Raw genomic sequence first — 21,438 nt, 5'->3', positions numbered from 1 at the left:
TTTTTAATCTTAGTTTTAGATGAAATTCAATAAATAACCTAAATTCATTAAAATAAACCTCAAGAATCAATTTAGCTATATATATATATATATATATATATATATATATATTATGCTTAAAAAAATTAACTTTTAGTTAACCACACAAGAGGTTTTAAAGACAACTCGATTTTGATCGCTAACGCTACCTTTATTTTCAACCCTATATGACACCATGTAATAATTTTTACTTTATAATATATATATATATATATATATATATATATATATATATATATATATATATATATATATATTTATATTATGCTTAAAAAAATTAATTTTTAGTTAACCACACAAGAGATTTTAAAGACAACCTGATTTTGATCGATAACACTACCTTCATTTTCAACCCTATATGACACCATGTAATAATTTTTACTTTCTATATTTGTAAGCACATATGAGCTTATTATAGAAGCAAAATTTTGGAAGTTCAAAACAAATAGAGAGAAGAATACGAAGAGTAACATATGACGTGTAATATGTTTAAATGTAAAGTAAGACCTAATAAATGTTTCGGTAATAAAGGACAATTTTACCCAAAATTACCTAAATTAATGTATACGGATAAATAATGTAAAAGGTACTCCTCTAGTCCACGTTGTAGGCATTTTTAGTTTGAGCACACCTCCTTAAGAAATCACTCACCTCTAAAAAGTAAGAAGCATTTTTACTAAATTATTCTTAATTAAATAGAGTACCAATTTAATTTGAGTTCTTAAACGTTATTTAAGCTATTTATTATGGACTATATATAAACGTTAAAAACCCCACATACTCCCAAGTAAACATATACTTGAGTAGACGAAAAATAAAACTTCAGCAAATTTATAAAAGATTGGAATTATTTTTAAGCTTTTAAATGTGATTCTAACAATTGTAATAAAAAATGCTTTAGGAATAGAAATTTAAGCTTGCTATATTACTTCTACAGTCGAACAATTTTAAAGGCGGCCTCAAAAGGAGAAGTTCCCAAATGTCATATATACTGTGGTTCTTTAGCATGTCATCTCTTACAATGAAATTGTCATTTAAGGCTTATAGAAAGGCATTAAAGATGGTCTTATTTTCAAAAATATACAAGGCTATGGAAGTAACAATAAGATGAAAAAGCAAGGGCAATAATAGCCTGTAAAAGTAGAAATGGACGTGGGACCCACTACAAAGAATAGATCATTAAAAGATTACACAACACACCAATAATAAATGTCCACCCGGAGAGCTCTTCAGAAAATGAATCGAGAAAAATGCAACCAAAAGCCAATTTACAGCATCCACGTGTAAGCATAAAACATTGAAATTCCCATTGAGCCCCTGTGAGGACGACTAAAACAAAGATTCGCTCTTATATATATTACTAATATATATATAAGGTAAACAATGTACTCTAATACTATATGCTCTTTTGCTTGTCATTATGATTGTACATCCAACCTGAAGTTCCTTCAACATGCCTTCCATACTACCTCAAAACCATGCCATTAGATCCTCACAACAATCAGATGAAATTGGGACGATACAGAGAAGATCCTCATATCGAGATAAAAGCATCTCCGACCAACCAGAACTAGCAAATTACGAACCACCCACTCCCATCACAAAAACTGGGACTAGTACAAGAAGTCATGTACTCAATGACCCGAGTTTACAGTCCACATGGGCTCATCGAGCATGGATGGTAATTGGGTGCACCACCGTGCTAATTTCTTTAGCACGGTCTGCAACAGGGGCCATCGACTCACATACGTGGGTTAGTCCCCTTATAGCAGGCGGCATCGGCTATGTCCTATCGGACCTAGCTTCAGGAATCTACCATTGGGCAATTGACAATTACGGCAGTGCCAAAACCCCTGTATTCGGAAGCCAAATTGATGGATTTCAAGGTCATCATAAATGGCCATGGATAATCACCAGGCTTCAAGTGGCTAACAATCTGCACGAGCTCACACGTGGAGTGACTTTCACTGTCCTCCCGATCAACCTTCTTTGTAATAACCACACAATTCTGGCCTTCGTGGGAGTTTTTTCAGGTTGCGTTATGTTTAGCCAGCAGTTTCATTCATGGGCTCATGGCACAAAAAGTAAGTTACCTTTAATCGTGTTAGCACTACAAGATGCTGGAATACTTCTTTCGAGGTCACAACACGCCGCACATCATCGCCCCCCTTACAACAAAAATTACTGCATTGTGAGTGGATTATGGAACCAGTATTTGGATAGATATAAGGTTTTTGAGTTGCTGGAGATGATTTTCTTCTTTAAATTGGGAGTTCGACCAAGGTCATGGAGTGAACCTGATTCAGAATGGACTGAAGAAACTGAGAATCTTGAATCTCTGTCTGCTTCATAGTGAATTCAATTAATCCCTATTGCTGCTTGCTACTATATATACAGGATCACATGTTCTTAAGGGTCGTTACGTAGGGTGCATAAGAATAGTATTGAATAAAGTGTATTATAAATGCTGAGATTAGGTATGCTCGCATTATTATTTGTCCATGGTTTGATTTGTTGTATTAAATGAATAGGGTGTATTAGAATAAAAATAGTTTTGGTATTAGTTGTCATAAGTTTACTATGTACGTATAAGAATAATACTAAATAAGGTGCATAACTAATACAATACCAAACACTACCCCTACCAAACAAAGGGATTAAATAATATCAAGGCTAATACATGTATTATTTTTTCTAGTACTTTCTATCAAAGGGGCAAATTAGGCTTGATTTTAATATGTAAAAAATCGATCTGATTGGTTTAAATTCTTTTTAGGAGAAAATCGATTTAAATCCAACCATGAACATTTACTGTCAAGAGCCTACTGCTGCCAACGGAAAGAAAGTCTCAATCTTTCATCTCTATGATGCAATTAACATCTATACCAGGCTGTGTTAAAAATAAAAAAATTAGGTTGCTTTGTGCTGTTATTAAAGTTGTAGAGCGAATGAAAATTTAATTCAATTGTGGTTTACGGCCAAATACTTCACAACAAGTTCATCCTTGGAGTTTATGGATTCTTTTAGTGATCTCAAATTAATTTACAATATTAACTGAGCTCACAATCAAATATTTAGTAAATTTTTTAATACATACACCGGGTATAAGCAAAAACTACTTAATTTTTATGAACTCGTAGGTAAATCTTTGGAACCGCACCTGCTTATGGTTGCTACTTGCTACATTTTCAAGAACACAAAAAGTAGTGCACATCTCAAAGACTCAAACCTGTAGGCTGTAGCCATTAGCCAAGACAAATAGTGCATCCAAATTAAAGGATTTTGCAATATCATATTCTGTCTCTGGTTACGTGGCTTCCTTCCTATATTCTTTATCATATAGGATAAAACTACACATAGTTAGAAAATGATGAGTGTTTAATTTATATGCTGGTCCTGATATTAGTTTGGATCGGATTATCTCTCAAATTAGTAAAAGATGGGGTGCGTTATAAAATGGTAGTAACAAAAATCTTGATTTTTTTAAAGATATGAGTATATTTTAGGGAGTAGAAATTACTAGTAGTCGACATTTCCGGTGATTGGTATTCTCAAAGGTATATGTTAGTTATAAAATTAGTTTAGGTACTTCTGTAAGACAAAGTATTAATTTAGGTAATACTCAAGAAATTAATGTCGAGAGTTGTAAGATAGTTTTAGTCAAATTAAAAAAGGACAGTCAGATGCACTAGGGGTGGGAAGTATTGCCATAGAAAGTTACGGAAAAAACACTTAGTTTTACCAAAAAACGTTATAACGGAAACTTAGAGAAGGATGTTTAATACTACTGTGTAACTTGAATTAAATTAAAAAGTTTGATCTTGCGATCTTGCCATACTCACATTCCAATTTCCAAACCATTTTTTTGTGCGGATTGCCCTTCAAAGGCACTAGTCTCTAATTTTTGGCCCTCAAATTGGTGGTCTTTAATTTTTGTCCTCACCTAATAACCCGAGGTTCTGGGGTTGAACCCCAGCTCAGTAAAAAAAAAAAAAAAGAAGGAATTTTGTGAGGCAGAGGTTTGGATTCGCCTGACAACTTTGGCCCGAATAGGCCTAACTTTACTACAAAACTCTGCCTTGCGATATTTTTTTTAACTGAGCCGGGGTTCGAACCCCAAACCTCATGGTATTAGGCGAAGAGAAAAAATTAAAGACCACCAATTTGAGGGACAAGAATTAAAGACCAATGCCTTTGAAGGGCAATCGTGCAAATGATAAACCCATTAACACGTAATGACTAGTGTACCCCTCAAACCCATCCAAACCGTACCTGTTTACAAATCATTTTCTTGTGCGGATTGCCCTTCAAAAGCACTGGCCTTTAAGTTTTGCCCCTTAAATTGGTGGTCTTTAAGTTTTGCCCTTCGCTAGAAGTCCCTTGGTTCCAGGTTTGAATCCTCGCTCAGTCAAAAATTTTAAAAAAAAATCGCAAGGCATAAGTTGGGATTCACAAGACAGAGTTTTGCATGCCTCAGGCAGAATTTTGAATGCAAACTCTACCTGCAGGCATACAAAACTCTACTTGCAGGCAGAGTTGCCTAACTTGCTACAAACTCTGCCTTGCGATTTTTTTTTTTTTTTACTGAGCCGGGGTTCGAACCCCAAACCTTATGGTATTAGGTGAAGGGCAAATATTAAAGACCACTAATTTAGTGGGCAAAAATTAAAGACAACCCCAAAATAAGGGCATTCCTGCGAATTGCCCTTTACAAATCGTAAATTATCTTGTTTTGTTTTCAGTCGATATCCGTACGGGCAATTCGCAGGAATGCCCCTATTTTAGGGTGGTCTTTAATATTTGCCCATTAAATTGGTGGACTTTAATTTTTGCCCGCGAAATTGGTGGTCTTTAATTTTTACCCTTCTAGAACCCCTTGGTTTCCGGTTTGAACCCCCCGCTCAGTTAATTTTTTTTAAAAAAAATCGCAAGGTAGAGTTTGGATTCGCAACTCTGCCTTCAGGCAGAGATTTGTCTGCCTCAGGCAGAGTTTTGCTACCTTCAAGTAAAGTTTGAAACTCTACCTTAAGGTATAATTTGAGTCAAACTTTGCCTGATCAGGTAGAGTTTTGAGGCAAACTCTACCTTAAGGCAGAGTTTTACCTTCAGGCATGTCAAAAAGCAAAACTCTACCTTAAGGCCTAACTTTGACCCGAACAGGCCTAACTTTGCTACAAAACTCTGCCTTGTGAAATTTTTTTTTTTTTTACTGAGCCAGGGTTCGAACCCCAAACCTCATGGTATTAGACGAAAGGGGCAAAAATTAAAGACTACCAATTTGAGGGACAAAAATTAAAGACCAATGCATTTGAAGGGCACTCCGCATAAAAAATGTATCCATACCGTCTTTGGGTCTAAATTAATATAAATTCACGCCATATAATTCATTAAAGAGAGAAACCGTTTTTGTTTCTTCTTCTTTTATGAAAATGGAGAATTCTTATTCGTCCTTCGTTGATGGTTTAATTTTGAAGAAGAGAAAAATGGAAGCTTTGAAAGCACGAAAATAGGGTTAAAAGCGAATGGGTTGGGTTAATTTAATCGGGATAAGTTTTAATTTGGTGGAATCGTAATTGACGTGGACCATTTAATTAGAGGCTACGTGTCCAATTTGGTATTATTTTTGTGTTTCCTATTATTTTAAAACCGGCCATTTGAGCCATTAATGATAAGTGGCATGGATGAGTCATTTCGATCACGGCGATGGTATAAATAGGCTCAATTATTAATGAATGACACGAATGAGCCATCTCGGATAGTTCGATGGCATATTTAAGCTTTTTCCCTGGGTAATTAACAATTAAAGTACATCATTTGAAAATTCTAATCATTCCGAGAGAAAGAAGATTTGCTTGGAAATTACGTAGTTACAAGAATGAGAACGTTCTAGGGATCATTTCAGAAATGATATCACTCAATTTTTGTTTATTGCACCAAGTCATTAAATAATTTTGTTATCACCAAAAAATTCACTCAACTTTTGCCTAAATAAGTATCAAAATGACTTTTTAGTGCAAAAATAATTTTTTAGTGAGTTTTTTTGTGATATTCAAGTAAATTGGGTAATTTTTCATTGCAAAAATCGTTTAGACTTTGATACAATAAAATGAGTTGAGCAATCTATAAAATTAACAGAACGTTCTACAGATGCAAGTAGAAAATGGAAATTATGTATAAATATTTTATCTTTGTTGTGTTCTTCATCTAGATTAAGGGCCTGTTTGGAAAGCCACCCAGGTAATTGGAATTGGGTGTATTTGGATGTAATTACACAGTTTGGCCTGTTTGTTTGACCAAGTAATTACTTGGTTAGGTGAGAATTGAGTGTAATTGAGAGGGTGTAATTACACTCTTCAATTCTCAAGAGGGGGTTGAGAATTAGGTGTAATTACACCCTATAATTACAGGGTTACTTTTTAATTTCTTTCTTTTTTGTTTTTATTTTAATTTATTTTTATTGCTATTATTTTTTTTTCTTTTTATATATTTATCATTCATTTCCCTTTCTTCTCATTCCTAACGTTTACTTCTTGATTCCATGTAATTGCTCGTATTTTTTTTTATTTTCTTATTATTCATTTAGCATAATTATGTTATTAGTCTAATTTCTTAAACTACCGCTCTTAATATTAGGAAGAATGAGTCATGAACAAACTTAGCATAGTGAGTGATGTTATTAAAGTAAAATTTTGTTGTTAATGAGGTTATAGACTTATATTTTCACTTTTTTTTTTAATTATATTTACTTAAGTTACGTTCGAACTTACTTATGTAATGTTGGAATTTGACATATCAATATTATGTTAAACTTTTTTTTTTTTGGATTTTGAATTTAGGTGATATTTGCGATTTAATTTATTTACTTTAGTACTATTGACTTGTTATTTCACATAGCATCCTTTTTATTTTTTACTTGCAGTTGATAGATTTTCTTTGAGAGACATTTGAATAACATTAAGGCATTATATATATAAATATTCATTTTTTTGTCAAACGTCCAATCTATGATGTTCTCACAAAAAAAAGTGTGCTTTTGATTTTTATAATTAATTAAAATTAAAATATTATTAATTTGAAAAATATATATCAATTATTTTTACAATATTAGTTACAACTGTATGATTATTAATTACTATATTTTCAAGAAACAATGTGTTGTTAAACACCTAATTTAATATCATTTATAAACGCACATATTTTTAAAAAATTAATTTTTAAGTTTTGATAATTGATTTTTATTTATTAATTAAACTAACTGTGTAATTATACTTGTGCAACCAAACAATACGCTTGTAATTATACTGTAATTACGTGACGACAAACAAACAGATCGTTGTAATTACAATATTGTATAATTACTAGGCTGTGTAATTACTACCCTAGTTATTACACCAATTCCAATTACCAAGTGGCTTTCCAAATAGACCCTAAATGATTGAAGTTTTTTAATTTATTTTCTTCGTAAGATTGCACAGGTAGTTGTCTTATGTTTTGAATTGAATATTAATATTTTGGTCATGAATTTAAAAACGACAATCAGAGTGGCGCAACGGAAGCGTGGTGGGCCCATAACCCACAGGTCCCAGGATCGAAACCTGTCTCTGATACTGAATTTCAGTGAGCTTCCATCAAACCACCTTTTTTCCATTTTGCATTCTTTTGTTTCAATATATATTGGTTATATAATAATTTTTTTATTCTAAACGATGAGAATGAGCTATATTTTTTTTTACTATATTAGAAGAGTGGGTTTGGTCGTCAACCACCCACTCTTCTAATATAGTTAAAATAATTTTTTTTTTTAAATAATAAGGTGGGGTCTACGTGAACAACTAGGAGACAATTGAAAAAAAAAATTAAGGTAGGGCCCACGTGAAGAAGTAGGAGACAATTGCCAACAAAAAAAAAAAAAAAAGGACATTTAAATAATGATAATAAGTTCAGAAAATGGTAAAGGTACGCTTAGAGAAAATTTAAAGAAGAGAAATTCAGGAAAAAAGAAATAACGATTTAAATTGAACACAAAAATCGCTAAAGAAGTTATAAAATCAAAAGATTTAAAACTTATACCTTTGGGTAAGGATAAAAATGCACTAATTTTAGACACATACGTCGCACACAAATAATGAGGAATAGAAGACGAAATATAAACGGTTAAGAAACGTATACACATATTTTCTTAAAATGATGAAGTTGGTCTATACTTAAAAATTTAAGGCTACAACAGAAGCTAACACATGAAAGCGTTTTTCAGTGTTATTGAGTAGAAAGAGATGATGGCAAGAAACTCGGTAGGAGAAGGTATATTTCAAATCTTTCAATTGGAGAATCAAACCAGGAAAGTCATATATGGGAGAAGCGGATTAAGTAAAATAATTTATTGATATTTTCAATTAATTGAATTATAATACTTTCTATAATAAAAATTCGATAATTATATTACTAAAAGGTATTCTCTCTGTCCTAATTTATGTGACATAGTTTGACTAGGCACAAAGTTTAAAAAAAGAAAGGAAAGATCTTTGAAACTTATGATCTAAAACAAATCATAGATATTTGTGTGCATTTAAATCATTTCATTAAAGGAAAAAAGGGAAAGTTTCAAGTTAAATAATTTCTAACCATAAAAATATATCATTCTTTTTTAGACAGACTAAAAAAAAAAGTGTGTTAGTATTTTTTGTGTTGGGCCCATGCTAGCACGGGCTTATCATCTGGTACACATAAAGAAAAGTTAGATATTCTGTTTTTCACACTCCAAAACCCCATTATCCTATTTTGGGCGAATGAAGTACAAGTCATTATTCATCGTTAAGCCCAACAACTAGACAACTAGTACTAGTTTTATCCGGGTAGATTATAGTAATCCGTCACCTTTTTCACATCCTTTGAAAATTTTAAAATGGCCTTCAAGTCCATGTAGGTTTACAAGAAATTGACACATAAATCAGAATATAACTGAATTTCAAAACTTACCTTTTTCTCACTAAAATGACCTAGAGCTATAGTTCATAACTTGAATCAGAAGATTCCTATATTGCTGAGTATACGTAAGACACAATTTACAACAGATATTGCCAGACTGGAAGTAGGTTTTCGATCATATCATGGCAATCAAGTAATACAACAACACGAAGAAAATCAGACAACCCGTAGGATGTACATAGTTTAACTAGATGCAGAATGTCGGGACACTGGCTGGACGATACACAAATGGTCTGACTGTGTGGGAATGTCCGGAAGGATGATAGTAGCTGAACTTCACACCTGAGTTACTATTTCGTATATGGGTGCATAGTTCATGGAAACTGCTGATGGATCTTGCTAAGCACACATCCCAACGATCACTCTCTGGCATTGTCTCTGCCACTCTATAAATCCCCTTTAAGTTTGTGAATGCCTGATAATTTAGAACTTCTCCGGATTTAGTTATGCAAAGAACAGCAACCTCAGCACCTGCAAAAAGAAACATGATGAACATCGGAATTTGTTTGTGTATCTATGATATCACAGTTTTGTAACAGATAGTGTTTTGTTGATCGCTGACCTAACATCAATGCTAGAAATCACCTTAACCAGCAGAAAATTTAGCCGCGCAAGCTCAAAGTTGCTAGTATATCAAACATAATGCCAGACACTTTATATCCCAAATTGACCAGGTAAAGTACAAACAGTTGGTTCTTCGCCTTGTTTGCCCCTATAGTTGCCACTATAGCTAATATAAAAGACAGTCCAGAGAAATATGTCGTCTCAAAAGAAAAGCCAGAATCTGTAGAACTAGAGGCAGAATCGAAAAAGCAAATGAAGTAAATACCATTATGAGCTAATCATAAGTAAATCATGACAGTTCCAGGAAAGAAAAACTATTGACCTCAAGTTTTGTGGTGTCTAATTACTCCTCTAACCTGCCACTGTAAAAATCAGGTAACATCCTAAGCAACAAACACAAGGTGTTACTAGCACTTAATGCACAACTCTCCCATGGAACGAAGTTTCTGGAAGAAAGCGTGGAAGCAGGACAGCCATGAATTCATTTTTCAACCATGTTCCTGTAACAGCCAAAGAAAGACCAATCGCAATCACAGTCCCTAGTAGGAAACACACTATCAACTGCTCAACAATGTAGTCAATCACTATCTGAGCTACATAATATACCAGTGGTCATGGTCATGAGGGAGAACAACTGTAAGTCATGTGTAAAAGTGAAAGTACAGCTAAAACATATCTGCACAATGATCGGAGAATTGGTGTCCTTAATCTAGATGGCTTACGAGTAGATTGAGCAGGTTATGCAGCTATCTCCTTGAAGGGAACTCTAGATAAGTTCTGAGAGTCGGTTAGGCCTTTGAGGTATCAGAAGAAAATATGAGGCATAGAAATCCTTCAAGCTCTTATCTAATTCAATTATCACCATCTTTTATAGAGCAACCATAGATATCCAACTGATGGCCGAAGAAGTTGTTGGCAAAATACAAGTAGGGATTAAAGCTTTACATAGAGTGCTAATCATATAATAGACAGAGGTAGGTGAAAGCCATGTTTTCAAGCTTTCTTGAAGGATTATGCAAGAGTCATCAATAGGAGTTCCTAATTATATATGACACAGTTATATCCTAAGCAAACGACAGACAAGAGTCATCAGTAGGAGGCCCTCATTTTGTATGACACAGTTCAGTGTCTTTCTTCTATAGTGCCACCATCCTAAGCAAATGGTAAACTATCAGAGCACATAACTTAGTAAAGCCAATAACTAATGAAGAGTACTTGAGCAGAGAATTCTTATCCATTTAGTGTCTAGTAGAGAAGCTACAGTCATGTTATTTTTATGGAAGATTACGGCGTTGTCGGTGCTCCTATGCCACCAACATCGCCTATTCGTTCCTAAAACTCTGGAAATTTTTAGAGAGTGTAATCCAAATTATTTCCAGGAAAGGGGGCTAGACTTATTGTACCATTGTTTTTCTCTCCCAGTAGCTATACAGGCAGAAATAGAGAGGTGCTTAGCCTATATTTTTATGTTAAGCCTGCACGGACGGATAGATGGTAGCAACGGTTGACAGGAGGTGTATTTATGTCTGTCCTTGAATTTTCAAGATTTTATTCAGTTTGTACTGCACATTACGAATAAGATATCAGATAATACAAGTATTTCAGACATAAAATCTTATTCAAGATAAAGTAAAACGAAGCGCAGTTGGCAGTGACCACCTGAGTAATGCTATTAAGTTTCTCTCAGGGATGCAAGATATCCACTTCCGTTGACATCTTCATATACCAGGATTGCATAAGTTGAGTTCTCTAACCTTTTTTTCAATCAATGAGTTCTCTATCATTTGGCATCGCCATTTACTAGCAAACAACGCTATGAATCTCCAAAACTTATCTTCTTTTTCCATCTATTCTCTAATCTATTGGAGAACCAAATCCAATAAGACTCCATGCTGAAAGCAATGCACTATTTCCTCTTTCCACTAGCATACTCAATGCTATAGCCACCAACTCATTTCTAACTTTGTTCGCACAGTCTGCCATGCAGCTTATGCTAAAACAACAAGATTGTCTCCCTCTACCGCCCAACCACTCAAACATCAGCTCTCCAGAAAGAAGGGAGGTGTCTGCCATTCTCTCTTCTTTTCTTTTTCTTTTAATAAATAAAGGCGTCTGGTTCCTTTTTAAGATGGCAGCTACCAATTCTTAAGCTAACTTGAATGAAACTTTGGACCTTTAGTTCATTAAAAGTGAGGAAACAACCCTTTCTGCTAGAGCATTAAATCTCAACCTGAACAATTTTCTATTTCTACCACTATCTGCCCAGCATAGTCATTAACAATCATTTAAACAATCAGACTAAAGCATAAGTAAAAAAGTTTAAAACAGTGCAAATATCCACTAACCATGACCCAAATAGGATACATCATCTAGAAATTACTCAAGAATATCCTAATTAAAGATCGTCCACAAGCAAAATACTAACAAAATAACAAGTTCAGATAACTAGCTATTTTTCTACTACAGTAGAAAAAGAACAGAACCCATGAAAGAGCTAAATAAAGGGGGCAAAAAAAAAAAAGGGAAAATTTTGTAATAAAAAAAAAAGGACCTTCTAAACCATGATCTTCAGGACCAATTGAAGAATCACTGCACACATCACAAATAACTGTGCCATGGATTTCACCAGTCCATGCTCTTACTCCAATTGCCATCAATTCCTGCTTCACATTGAGTTCAATTAGTCTCTATTGTTGTCTGCTTCTTCTTCTTTTTTTCCCCCCTCATCTACAGTTTGTGAACAAGAGTGGTACAGGATTATATTATTGTTTTCAAACTGGCTGAGATGAGCTAATGTATAGTACTATCAGTTAATATTACGACTTCAATTTAAAATTGATCACATATTTTTAAGTTGATTGTTGTAAGTGTACCTTTTTCCCGATTAGTATTGGAATGGTATAGATTTTCAGATTGAATGTGTAGAATTCATACACTTAACACCAACTAATTCATAGATTTTCTTCGACTTCTGTTACATTTTGCGATTAGTTCATTTGTATATCGACTGTAGTAACTACTGCCTTTTTTCATAATACCGCCTTATTATTTGTGTTAGTTACTGCTTCTTTTTTTATGCTTGCTTTATCATGGCTTTTTCGCTCTCATTCTTTTCATTTTTATATTGCTTTGATCTATTTGTCCATATCTAACCTTTTTTGTCGAGTTTTTAGCTAGGGGTGATGGTCTTTTCTGAAATTATTTTACCTCTCTAAAAGCAAAGTAGAGGTAAGGTAAGACACTCTCTGTTTCCGTAACTAGGGCGGATTTTCTTGGGTATGTTGGTGGTGTTCTTGTTGTTGCTGTTGTTGTAAATATCAGGTTGAATGCATATATATTGTCACATATTTATCAATTAGCAAGGTGAATCATTAAAAGTAGTTAAAGAATATTACCGGTACTCTAATACGATTTCAAAGAAAATAGAGTAAAATTTGTGTTACGAGCTTCCAATTGAAGGTAAAAAGTTTCCTTGGCCATTGAACATTGACCTTTTTTTCACTCTCTTCACCAAACATATGTGAATTTTGTTTTTACTGAGCTAAACTAATATATTAATGTCTCTAGTACACTGAAATCATCGTTTAATAGCTATAATATTGTTAGATAATATCTACATTATAAAAGTAGAAAAATGAACGAAAAAAAAGAAAAAACATTAGGATTACCCGAGAAAAGGCTAAATACCTAGATAGCCTCTTAAAATTTGTATGATTTATGAATTAAATGCTTCAACTTGTTTAGTAACCAGATAGACACATCTACTCGTTAGAAGTATATCTTGTGAACACCGTGGGCCGTGTCCATAAAACCAAGTGCATAAAACACACCAGTTGATGGTGTGTTAGGTGAATCGGTTATCGAATGACATGTATAATTAAGTGTAACTTTAAAAAATAGAAAAAATACAACAAGTAAAAGAAAACTTTCCTCATCCCAAGGCGTCCCCTCATTTTTCCGACCCCTGGAGTCCTAGACCATCCCCCTTACTCTTAATAATTAATTATTATTTTTTTGCTGTCAATTTCTTATTTATTTGTTGAGTTTGCATGGTGCTCTTTCACATATCAATCATAACTAATATCATCATCTAGTTGCTAGCTAAGTCGAAGGGCCCAACTTACAAATCGTGCCAAGTTTCAGGGGCTATCTAGCAAGATAGCCAAATGATATCTGAAATTTAGAAAAAAGCTGTCTAATAGGAATAGCTAGTAAATATTATTGGACTATTAGTACCCCAAATAAAAGAATATGGATGATTTTGAACCCGACACAAAGATTGTGGACCATTTTGGGACTTTCCTATGCTTGAGGCTTTGCGATCTATGTTAGTATATTTCTTGACGCTGCAAAAATATTTGTTAGGTTGTAATATAAAAGAGTAATTTCATTCAACCTCTTAGAAGCAGGGTCGGCTTTTGGGTGAAACCTCTAAAGCCTAGGCTTTAGGCCTTTCATTTTTGGGAGCCCATTTTTCATCAATATACATTTTTTTGCGCGGATTGCCCTTTTTTTGGGGTGGTCTTTAAATTTTGTCCCTCATATTTTTTGTCTTTAAATTTTATCCCTCATATTTGTGGTCTTTAAGTTTTGCCCCCCGCTTGAAAAGGTGGGTGAATACCTGAGGTTTTGGGTTCGAACCCTCGCTCAGACATAAAATAAAAAATTATTTCGCAAGGCAAGGCTGGGGGGCGTGTATGCCGGATCCGATACACACTCCTTAAGGAAAAACTAAAGTTATCTTGGATCCCGATAACTAAAAGTCTACACCCATAAAGGCGAGAACTTTTCGCCCAGGCATAGTTTAGTTATGCGCCCAAGGGGCGATTTTAGTTAAGATAACCAAAAGTATGCTTTCGGAAACTTTTCTTGGCATAGACTTTTCTTGTATAAGACAAACTTAGTTATGCTTGCAAGGAAAAGTTCCGCCTTATGGGCATATTTTAGTTATATCTTATGGGGCGCGCTTTTAGTTAAGCGCATAACTAAAAGTATGCCCTAAAAGACGAACTTTAGTTATGCGAAAAGTAAAAAAATAAAATACATGCCTCGAAATCTGTACAGTACGCCTTTTTTAGTTAACGATAACTAAAAGTGCGTCGGAGAGACGAGCAAATAACTTGTGATTTTTTTTAAAAATTTTGGTGAGCGGGGTTCGAACCCGGAACCCATGGGTTTTAGGCGAAGGGCAAAACTTAAAGACCAGCAATTTGAGGGGCAAAATTTAAAGACCACCCCAAAAGAAGGGCAAATCTGCGAATTGCCCATCAATATATGGTATTTTTTGGAAAAATTATAACTTATTTTGAGTTCCTTTTGTCATAAAAAAATAGTTAATTAATTGACAGAAAATAAGGCCCCTAAATCAGTAAGTAATGTACAACATCAAATACTCAATCTATATTTAGTATATTGACGGAAAAGAAGGTTCCTGATTGATTTCTCTACAATACTCAATCTACTTTTAACCTTTCTCTAAACTTTAGTGTACTTTAACGCTTTTATAATCTTCTTAATTTGTTTCTCAAGAGAGTCGTTGATTATATTATTGTGAAAGACACGAGCTACAACGTATGAATTTGCTATTTTTATTTTTTCTTGGGCATCAAATATTGCAAGAGGCATATTGAAGCACCAAATAAGTATTCTCAAATCAAGTTATCAACTTCTTGAATCAGGTTATATTATTTCATATTTTTAGTACTGTTTTCATCTAAAATTTGCTGTTTTTGATGTTTTACCACGTAATATATATTGTCTCTTTAACTATTAGAATATAAAATATGTCAACTAGAAAAAATATGAATCCGATTGTTCAAAACTCAAAAAGAAAAATTGAGTCTTTAATACAATCTCAAAAAGGAGCTCTTGAGGAAGTTAGTGAGATATCTGACATAAATCTCGGAAAGTAGACTTCAAATGAAATATTAAGAGATGTGAATTTTTTTCTATTCTCTTTTTTTGTGAAAAAAATTAAGGTCCCTCATTGATGTTTGGCTTTAGGCCTATAAAAATATTGAGCCGCCCCTACTTAGAAGGTCAGAATATTAGTTATTTACTCTTTTAATATATTAATAGTTTGAAAGCATTTTCAGTTTATTTTGGTTTGGTACAGCGCTCACGGCAATTTTTCACTTTTTGGAGTCTATAACACCCGTTTGGCCATGAAATTTTTTCACTTTTTCCTGAAACTCTTTTTCACTCTATTTTTTGCCATATATTTTAAATATAATTTAAAGTTGTATTTGAATTAAAAAATCACCTAAAAACTTTCAGTACGTTCAAACAACTAAATATTCATTGCAAAATCTATATAACCAAGCACAACTTATCTTTAACTCCAACTTTAAAATTTCAATAAAGTGTAAAATATTTGATTTTCATGGTCAAAGAGTATACTGAGATTACAGCCGAGAAAAGTCAAGAACGAAGCTCTTTCCGTATGGAAATTTGCCAAAATGGGACACATGGTAAAGGAAAATAACTGTGTTGTCCTTTTTCTTTTCTTGCTTTTTTTTTTTTTTTTTTTTTTTTTTTTTTTTTTTTTCTCCTCTTTGATGAGCCTTTGCTTCGTTACTTTTTTTTTCACTTTTGTTTCAACCTTCAAGGTCGAATTTTTACCCATCCTGAAGGACAGCTCCAAGATTGAATTTTTGGAACCTCTTGGTCACTGATATCAATTTCATTATTTTAAGAGAAAAGACTCCAAGATTGAATTTTTGGAACCTCTTGGTCACTGATATAGAGAAAGACATAAAATCCCCCTTAACTTGTCCCAAAAACTCACTTCAGTAATTTAACTTTAAGAGCGTTTATATACTCCCCTATTCAATTCTGGAGTCAAATTACTACCACATCAAATGCTGATGTAGCAAAAAAAGAAATTCAAGCGCGTAAATTTTTTTTAAAAAAAGAAGGTGGGCCCACTTATGTGTGTATCTATATATATAATTGCAGGATAAAGGCCTGGTGACGTGGTGCTCTAAAATAACAGCATATGCATTTATCTATTTTCTTAGAGTTTTGGCTTTTACCTACTATTTAAGTGCTCTAAATAAAATAAAAAACCCAACTGACACAAATATTAAATTCTCTTTTAGTTCAGTTACAATTCTACTAATATTTAACCCTTTCCGTTACGCCTCTTCGTTGAAAAAACAAATGTTACGCCTCTTTGCCTTCTCCTGTAGCCAATGCTTTTTCATACCCGAGTTATCCTTATTTTTTTCTCCAACTTTGCCGTCTAAATCTGCTCTCTTTTCCCCAATCCTCATGTTTGTGTTTATGTCTTCAAAGATTGCATCTGCGGAGTTCCTGAAGTTTTCGACCCTTGTATTAATTCCTTATGGAGGAAGAAAATTACTCCTATTAAAGTCTCCAACAGTCACCATACCTATATATACAACAAATAGAGATAGGCAATAATGCAAAACGTGAATCAACTCTTCTACATATATCCAGTCGGAAAACACAAATTTGCTACCATTGTTCTCTGGTCAGGTTTCTTCCTTTACTTGTTGGTGCTCTATGTTCATATTACTTCTCTTTTTTCATCAAGAAGATGTGGAGATATATCTTTTGAATTGAATTTGGTTTCAACAGATGCTTCTTCAAAATAGAGAAAAAAGACAACTAAGAAATAGAAACGTCATTATTAGATGATTGATGCAAGCTAGGAACTATACGTTTCTTTTCACTTCACAAATAATACTTAATCAGTAAATGACTCAATAATAAATAGGAGTATTGGAGATTAGGATATTTCTCATATCTTTGAAGTTGTACCCCATATTTTAACTTTTCACAAGGTGTCATAAGTTTTTGCAATGTGAAGTAACTAAAGTACTTAAGTTTTTTTTTTTTTTTCCCAATTAATGGGCAATATCGAACAATATCTTTGGTACTTTACAAAAGAATTTGAAAATGGGTGCTTTTAATTGTATTTAGGAGTACATTGCCGCTTTCGTAGCCATCATGCTGAGAGAGTAGTTTAACGTTTTAGGTTATGTTCTCCATTCACTTGCTTTGTTGAGTTCTTGAAAAAGATCTTTCTGTTCATGTATATATTTCTTTATGTTTATTGCTTTCTTTTCTTACTTATCATGGTATAGTGAAAGTATTTCATCTTTTTTTTTTTGGCTGCATATGTATTTTAGACCATGACTACAATAGTAATTCTATCTTTTAGGTTACTTATTTGATTAGTAAAATTTGATTTCATTATAAAAAGTATAACATTATTTATTTGAAACATATTTTAATTTTTCGATGACAAGCACGGGCAAATAAACTAGTTATACAATAAGAATAGTACTTACGTTGGGCCCCGTGGCCCCTACCTGCCCCCACCAGCCTTCCTTCTTCTTCAACCCCCCTTCCCCCTTTCCCTACTTCTCCACAATTACTGCTGATTTTTCTGCAACTTACTCCTCCCAATTCCTAAATCTTGTTTCGTGTTTATATGATAAAAATGAAAACTCATTTTCCTTTTGAACCACTTGTAAATTCTTTAAAATCCCATCACCAAATTCCCTTTTTTCAATCTTCCCAAATAGCTCTGTAACCACACTTTCTAATTCACCTTCACCAAACTAAACCTGGGTTCCTTTTTTGCTTCTCTCCCCCTCTCACAACTACATATTCCCAATTGACCTATCCGATGCCGGAGTTGATATAAGTCGGTACCACCCATCAACTTTTTATGACTGGTGTAGACATAAACCTTGTTGACCAAAGGTGTGGAGGTTGAGGCTCTATAGCTAAAGACACCATTGTTGAAAGGAATAAGCTTCAGTTTTTGGGGCCCAGCGATGATATTAGGGATTAATTAGTTTATAAAAATATAAGTAAGGAAGTGAATAAATTAAAAGAAACGAAAAAGAATAAAAAATTCAAAATTTGAGTAATTTCTGACATGGCTTTGACGTGGTGCTTACATGGCAATTGTTGGGATATATATTATTAACCATGTGTTTGGATATAAGTATTTATTATAGAACAATTATTTATTCATTGTTTAATAAAAGTTAAATAGATCATGTCTTATTAAGATGTATTCTTTAGTTATATAGTAGATGATTTATCAGATAGAGTTTAGCTTATACGGAAGATTAGATCATCGCGTTCTTATAAGTATAAAATTTATGTTCATAATCTAAGATGAAAATTGGACAAAGTTTACCTGTTTGATTGTAAGCACAAGATTAATATAATGTATTTTCATTATGGGAACAATATAGTTCCGTGTACTTTGCTCGCAAATGGATTTTGTATGTATTGAACGGATAGAAGTAAAGATAAGTGTTTTTACCGAATATATAAAACAAATTCTTTAGTTCATTAAATGTACTTATACTCTTAATCTTGATATAATTATTATGATCAATGTGATTTGTTCATTATTTTGATTTATTAAAGGTACGACTCAATTGCGGGTTTATGTATTCGGTAAATTGGATAATGGCAAATTACATTTGTGAAATAATAATTAGTTTATAGAATCTATCTCAACTTTAGATTGATGATACCCTTTATGGATCTTATAAAGTCTCATGAAAGCACTAAAACCCCAGTGGATTTTGTATTCGTCATGATATAAGTTAAGCGAAAATATAAAGGATTTAATTAGTCAATGAATTAAATTGTCAGTAATTTAATTTAATTGATTAGTATCTCTAATCTTAACATGGGAGTTAAACAAGATTTAATGAAAGATTTCGAAATTGAATTGAGGAGTGCAGTTACGATTTTTTAGTGGAATAATTCGTAATTTATTGTGGTAGGACTAATTCAGATATTTCGAATTAATTCCATAATAGGAGCCCGTTAATTAAATTATGTGGTCCCCTTGTTGTTCTAGAATAATAAGGAATTAAATGGAATATTATTTTGGTGGAAAATAAAGACCCAACAAGTTTTGGAAAAGGGTAAAAACCCTTAAACCTGTAGTTACAAAATAGGGGTCTTATTCCATAAGGAGGCTAAGCGTTTTAGAAGTTTCTACACTTTTTCCGTAGAAATTCGCCCACACGAATTTCATAAATTACAGTATTATTCGGGTTACACAACAAGACATGGAATCAAGGATGATGATCTCGTGGATGGTGTATGTTAGTGTAGGTTAAAGATTGATTCTTTACTAGCGGTTCTGACTTCAAGAGATAAGTATCGATTTTATGTTTGATTAATATCTCGATTATGTGTTGCCTATATTAAATACAGCAAAGTTCAATCACCATTATTTCTTGGCTTCAGTATGCCCGTATTATCAATTAGCGTTGAAGCCTCTATTCTAAATAGATAACTCGATGTATATTTGTATGTATGTTCGATTATATACATGAATATGCATTTTTAACCTAAGTTCGTTTTTTAGCCGAAATCAATTTTATTTGACGACTGGTTGATAACAGTGGTGTATAGTTATCACCGCGTGTGAATGCAATTTTTTTTTCCAAGTCGCAAGACTACATATAAAATTCCTGATAATGGTGTTTGGGTTTTAAATTACGGTGTCATCCACTGTTTAGTAAATAACGGTCCTTGTTGGTTTCGAATTTACGGCGGCTGAAAAGACTTGTTTTTGTCTCTGGTTGAAGCAACCATCTATGTGATTGGACCAGCAAGTAACTATCCTTTTAAAAAAAAATATATGCAGTTGTTGCAAGATTTCAAGCGGTGGCTGGCCATTTTATTAGGGATTGAGAGTGAAGTAACCAATGCTGGTTGCTGCCAAGTTTTTGCTGTAACAAAGAAAATGGTATCATTTGTTTTTCAAACTGATTTAGGCATAATTCTTTTGTGTTAAACTAATTTTATTTGACAGCATAAAGTTTCACTTTGATCAATTAATAGATGACGTGTGAATATTTGTTTAGACGCCAGATATATGCGTCTCTGTGCTGTCAAGTATTGGTCTAGTTTATAGTAATTACATGAGCATTTAATTGTATAAATTAAGAATTTTGTGATTAATAAATAGTTATCACTAAAGCGATTTATTTATTTGGAATTATTGAAAATTCTTAAAGCTTTATACATGTAAAATCATATCAATACATGAATTGAGAACCATGACTAATAAATAGGATCTACGAAAGTAGATTATTTATTTGAGTCGCTAGAATATTTTCAATGTATCATGTATAAATTGTCCCAGGAAATAAAATTTACATTTTAGATACTAGTAACTCTTAATTATTCATGGGAAGAGATATCGAGGCTTTCACCCAAAAGAAAGGAGGAAACGTAATATCTTGATTCTCAGGTGTATTAATTGTGAGGACTATTTATTGTAATTAGGTGATGCGTGTCTTACCCAGAAGAAAGGACACAATGTATGCTTTGTGCTCGTGGGATAATTATAAAAGGAGAATAGAAACCTGAATCAGATTATTTAATCCTTAGCTATGCCTAAAACGGTTATTTTGACGAATTTGGTTAGTTGTGGAGATTAAGAATTTCTCGAACTCTTATTGACCTGAAATTTGGTGTGTTCATTGGAAATACCTAGTAAGAAATAATCTTTGAGGCTGTTTAGATGGATTTTAGGCTGTTCTTTCAGATTAAAACGTGTTTTAAGTATGAAAAACTACTTTTTATGTCAGTTTTATTTATGTTAAATATGGAACATGATTACACATGATGATTCAACATGAAATTGATATATGATAAGGATATAGATCAGATTATGCTTTCTTTAAATCGCCTGAATCGGTTATTTTTTATTTATTTTTTTGGATTTAGTCATAGTTTTGGAGATAAAGAATTTTACGAACTCCGATTGACCTGAAATTCAATAGGTTCATCGAAAACGACCCTGTAAGCAATACTCACTGCTTTACAGTGAAT

The 21,438-nt window shown here is 33.1% G+C and overlaps 2 protein-coding genes across 2 annotated transcripts; one reads left to right on the top strand and one right to left on the bottom strand.

Annotated features, from left to right (window-relative positions):
- The first annotated feature begins 1,420 nt into the window (after nt 1-1,420).
- Nucleotides 1,421-2,510, top strand: LOC132044487 (fatty acid desaturase 4, chloroplastic-like). The gene has a single exon (XM_059434978.1). The coding sequence runs from the start codon at nt 1,493-1,495 to the stop codon at nt 2,390-2,392; it is 900 nt and encodes a 299-aa protein (XP_059290961.1). The 5' UTR covers nt 1,421-1,492; the 3' UTR covers nt 2,393-2,510.
- A 6,498-nt stretch (nt 2,511-9,008) lies between these two features.
- On the bottom strand, nt 9,009-12,432 carry LOC132044486 (uncharacterized). Its single transcript, XM_059434977.1, has 2 exons — nt 12,140-12,432; nt 9,009-9,495 (listed from the first exon to the last, which is right to left on the bottom strand). Exons 1-2 carry the CDS (start codon nt 12,240-12,242, stop codon nt 9,212-9,214), a joined length of 387 nt encoding a protein of 128 aa, XP_059290960.1. The 5' UTR covers nt 12,243-12,432; the 3' UTR covers nt 9,009-9,211.
- Between the last annotated feature and the right edge of the window lie 9,006 nt (nt 12,433-21,438).

The sequence above is a fragment of the Lycium ferocissimum genome, unplaced genomic scaffold (assembly GCF_029784015.1).
Source record: "Lycium ferocissimum isolate CSIRO_LF1 unplaced genomic scaffold, AGI_CSIRO_Lferr_CH_V1 ctg4626, whole genome shotgun sequence".
Taxonomy (NCBI): Eukaryota; Viridiplantae; Streptophyta; class Magnoliopsida; order Solanales; family Solanaceae; genus Lycium; species Lycium ferocissimum.
The sequence above is the reverse complement of the archived record's forward strand: the minus strand, read 5'-3'. Positions and strand labels throughout refer to the sequence as shown.

Excerpts from the sequence above, each read along its gene's own strand:
- LOC132044487 (XM_059434978.1), top strand. The coding sequence starts at position 1,493 with ATGCCTTCCATACTACCTCAAAACCATGCCATTAGATCCTCACAACAA.
- LOC132044486 (XM_059434977.1), bottom strand. The coding sequence starts at position 12,242 with ATGGCAATTGGAGTAAGAGCATGGACTGGTGAAATCCATGGCACAGTT. Across the intron at positions 9,496-12,139 it reads TGAAGATCATGGTTTAGAAG|GTGCTGAGGTTGCTGTTCTT; the intron begins GTCCTTTTTTTT and ends TTCTTTTTGCAG.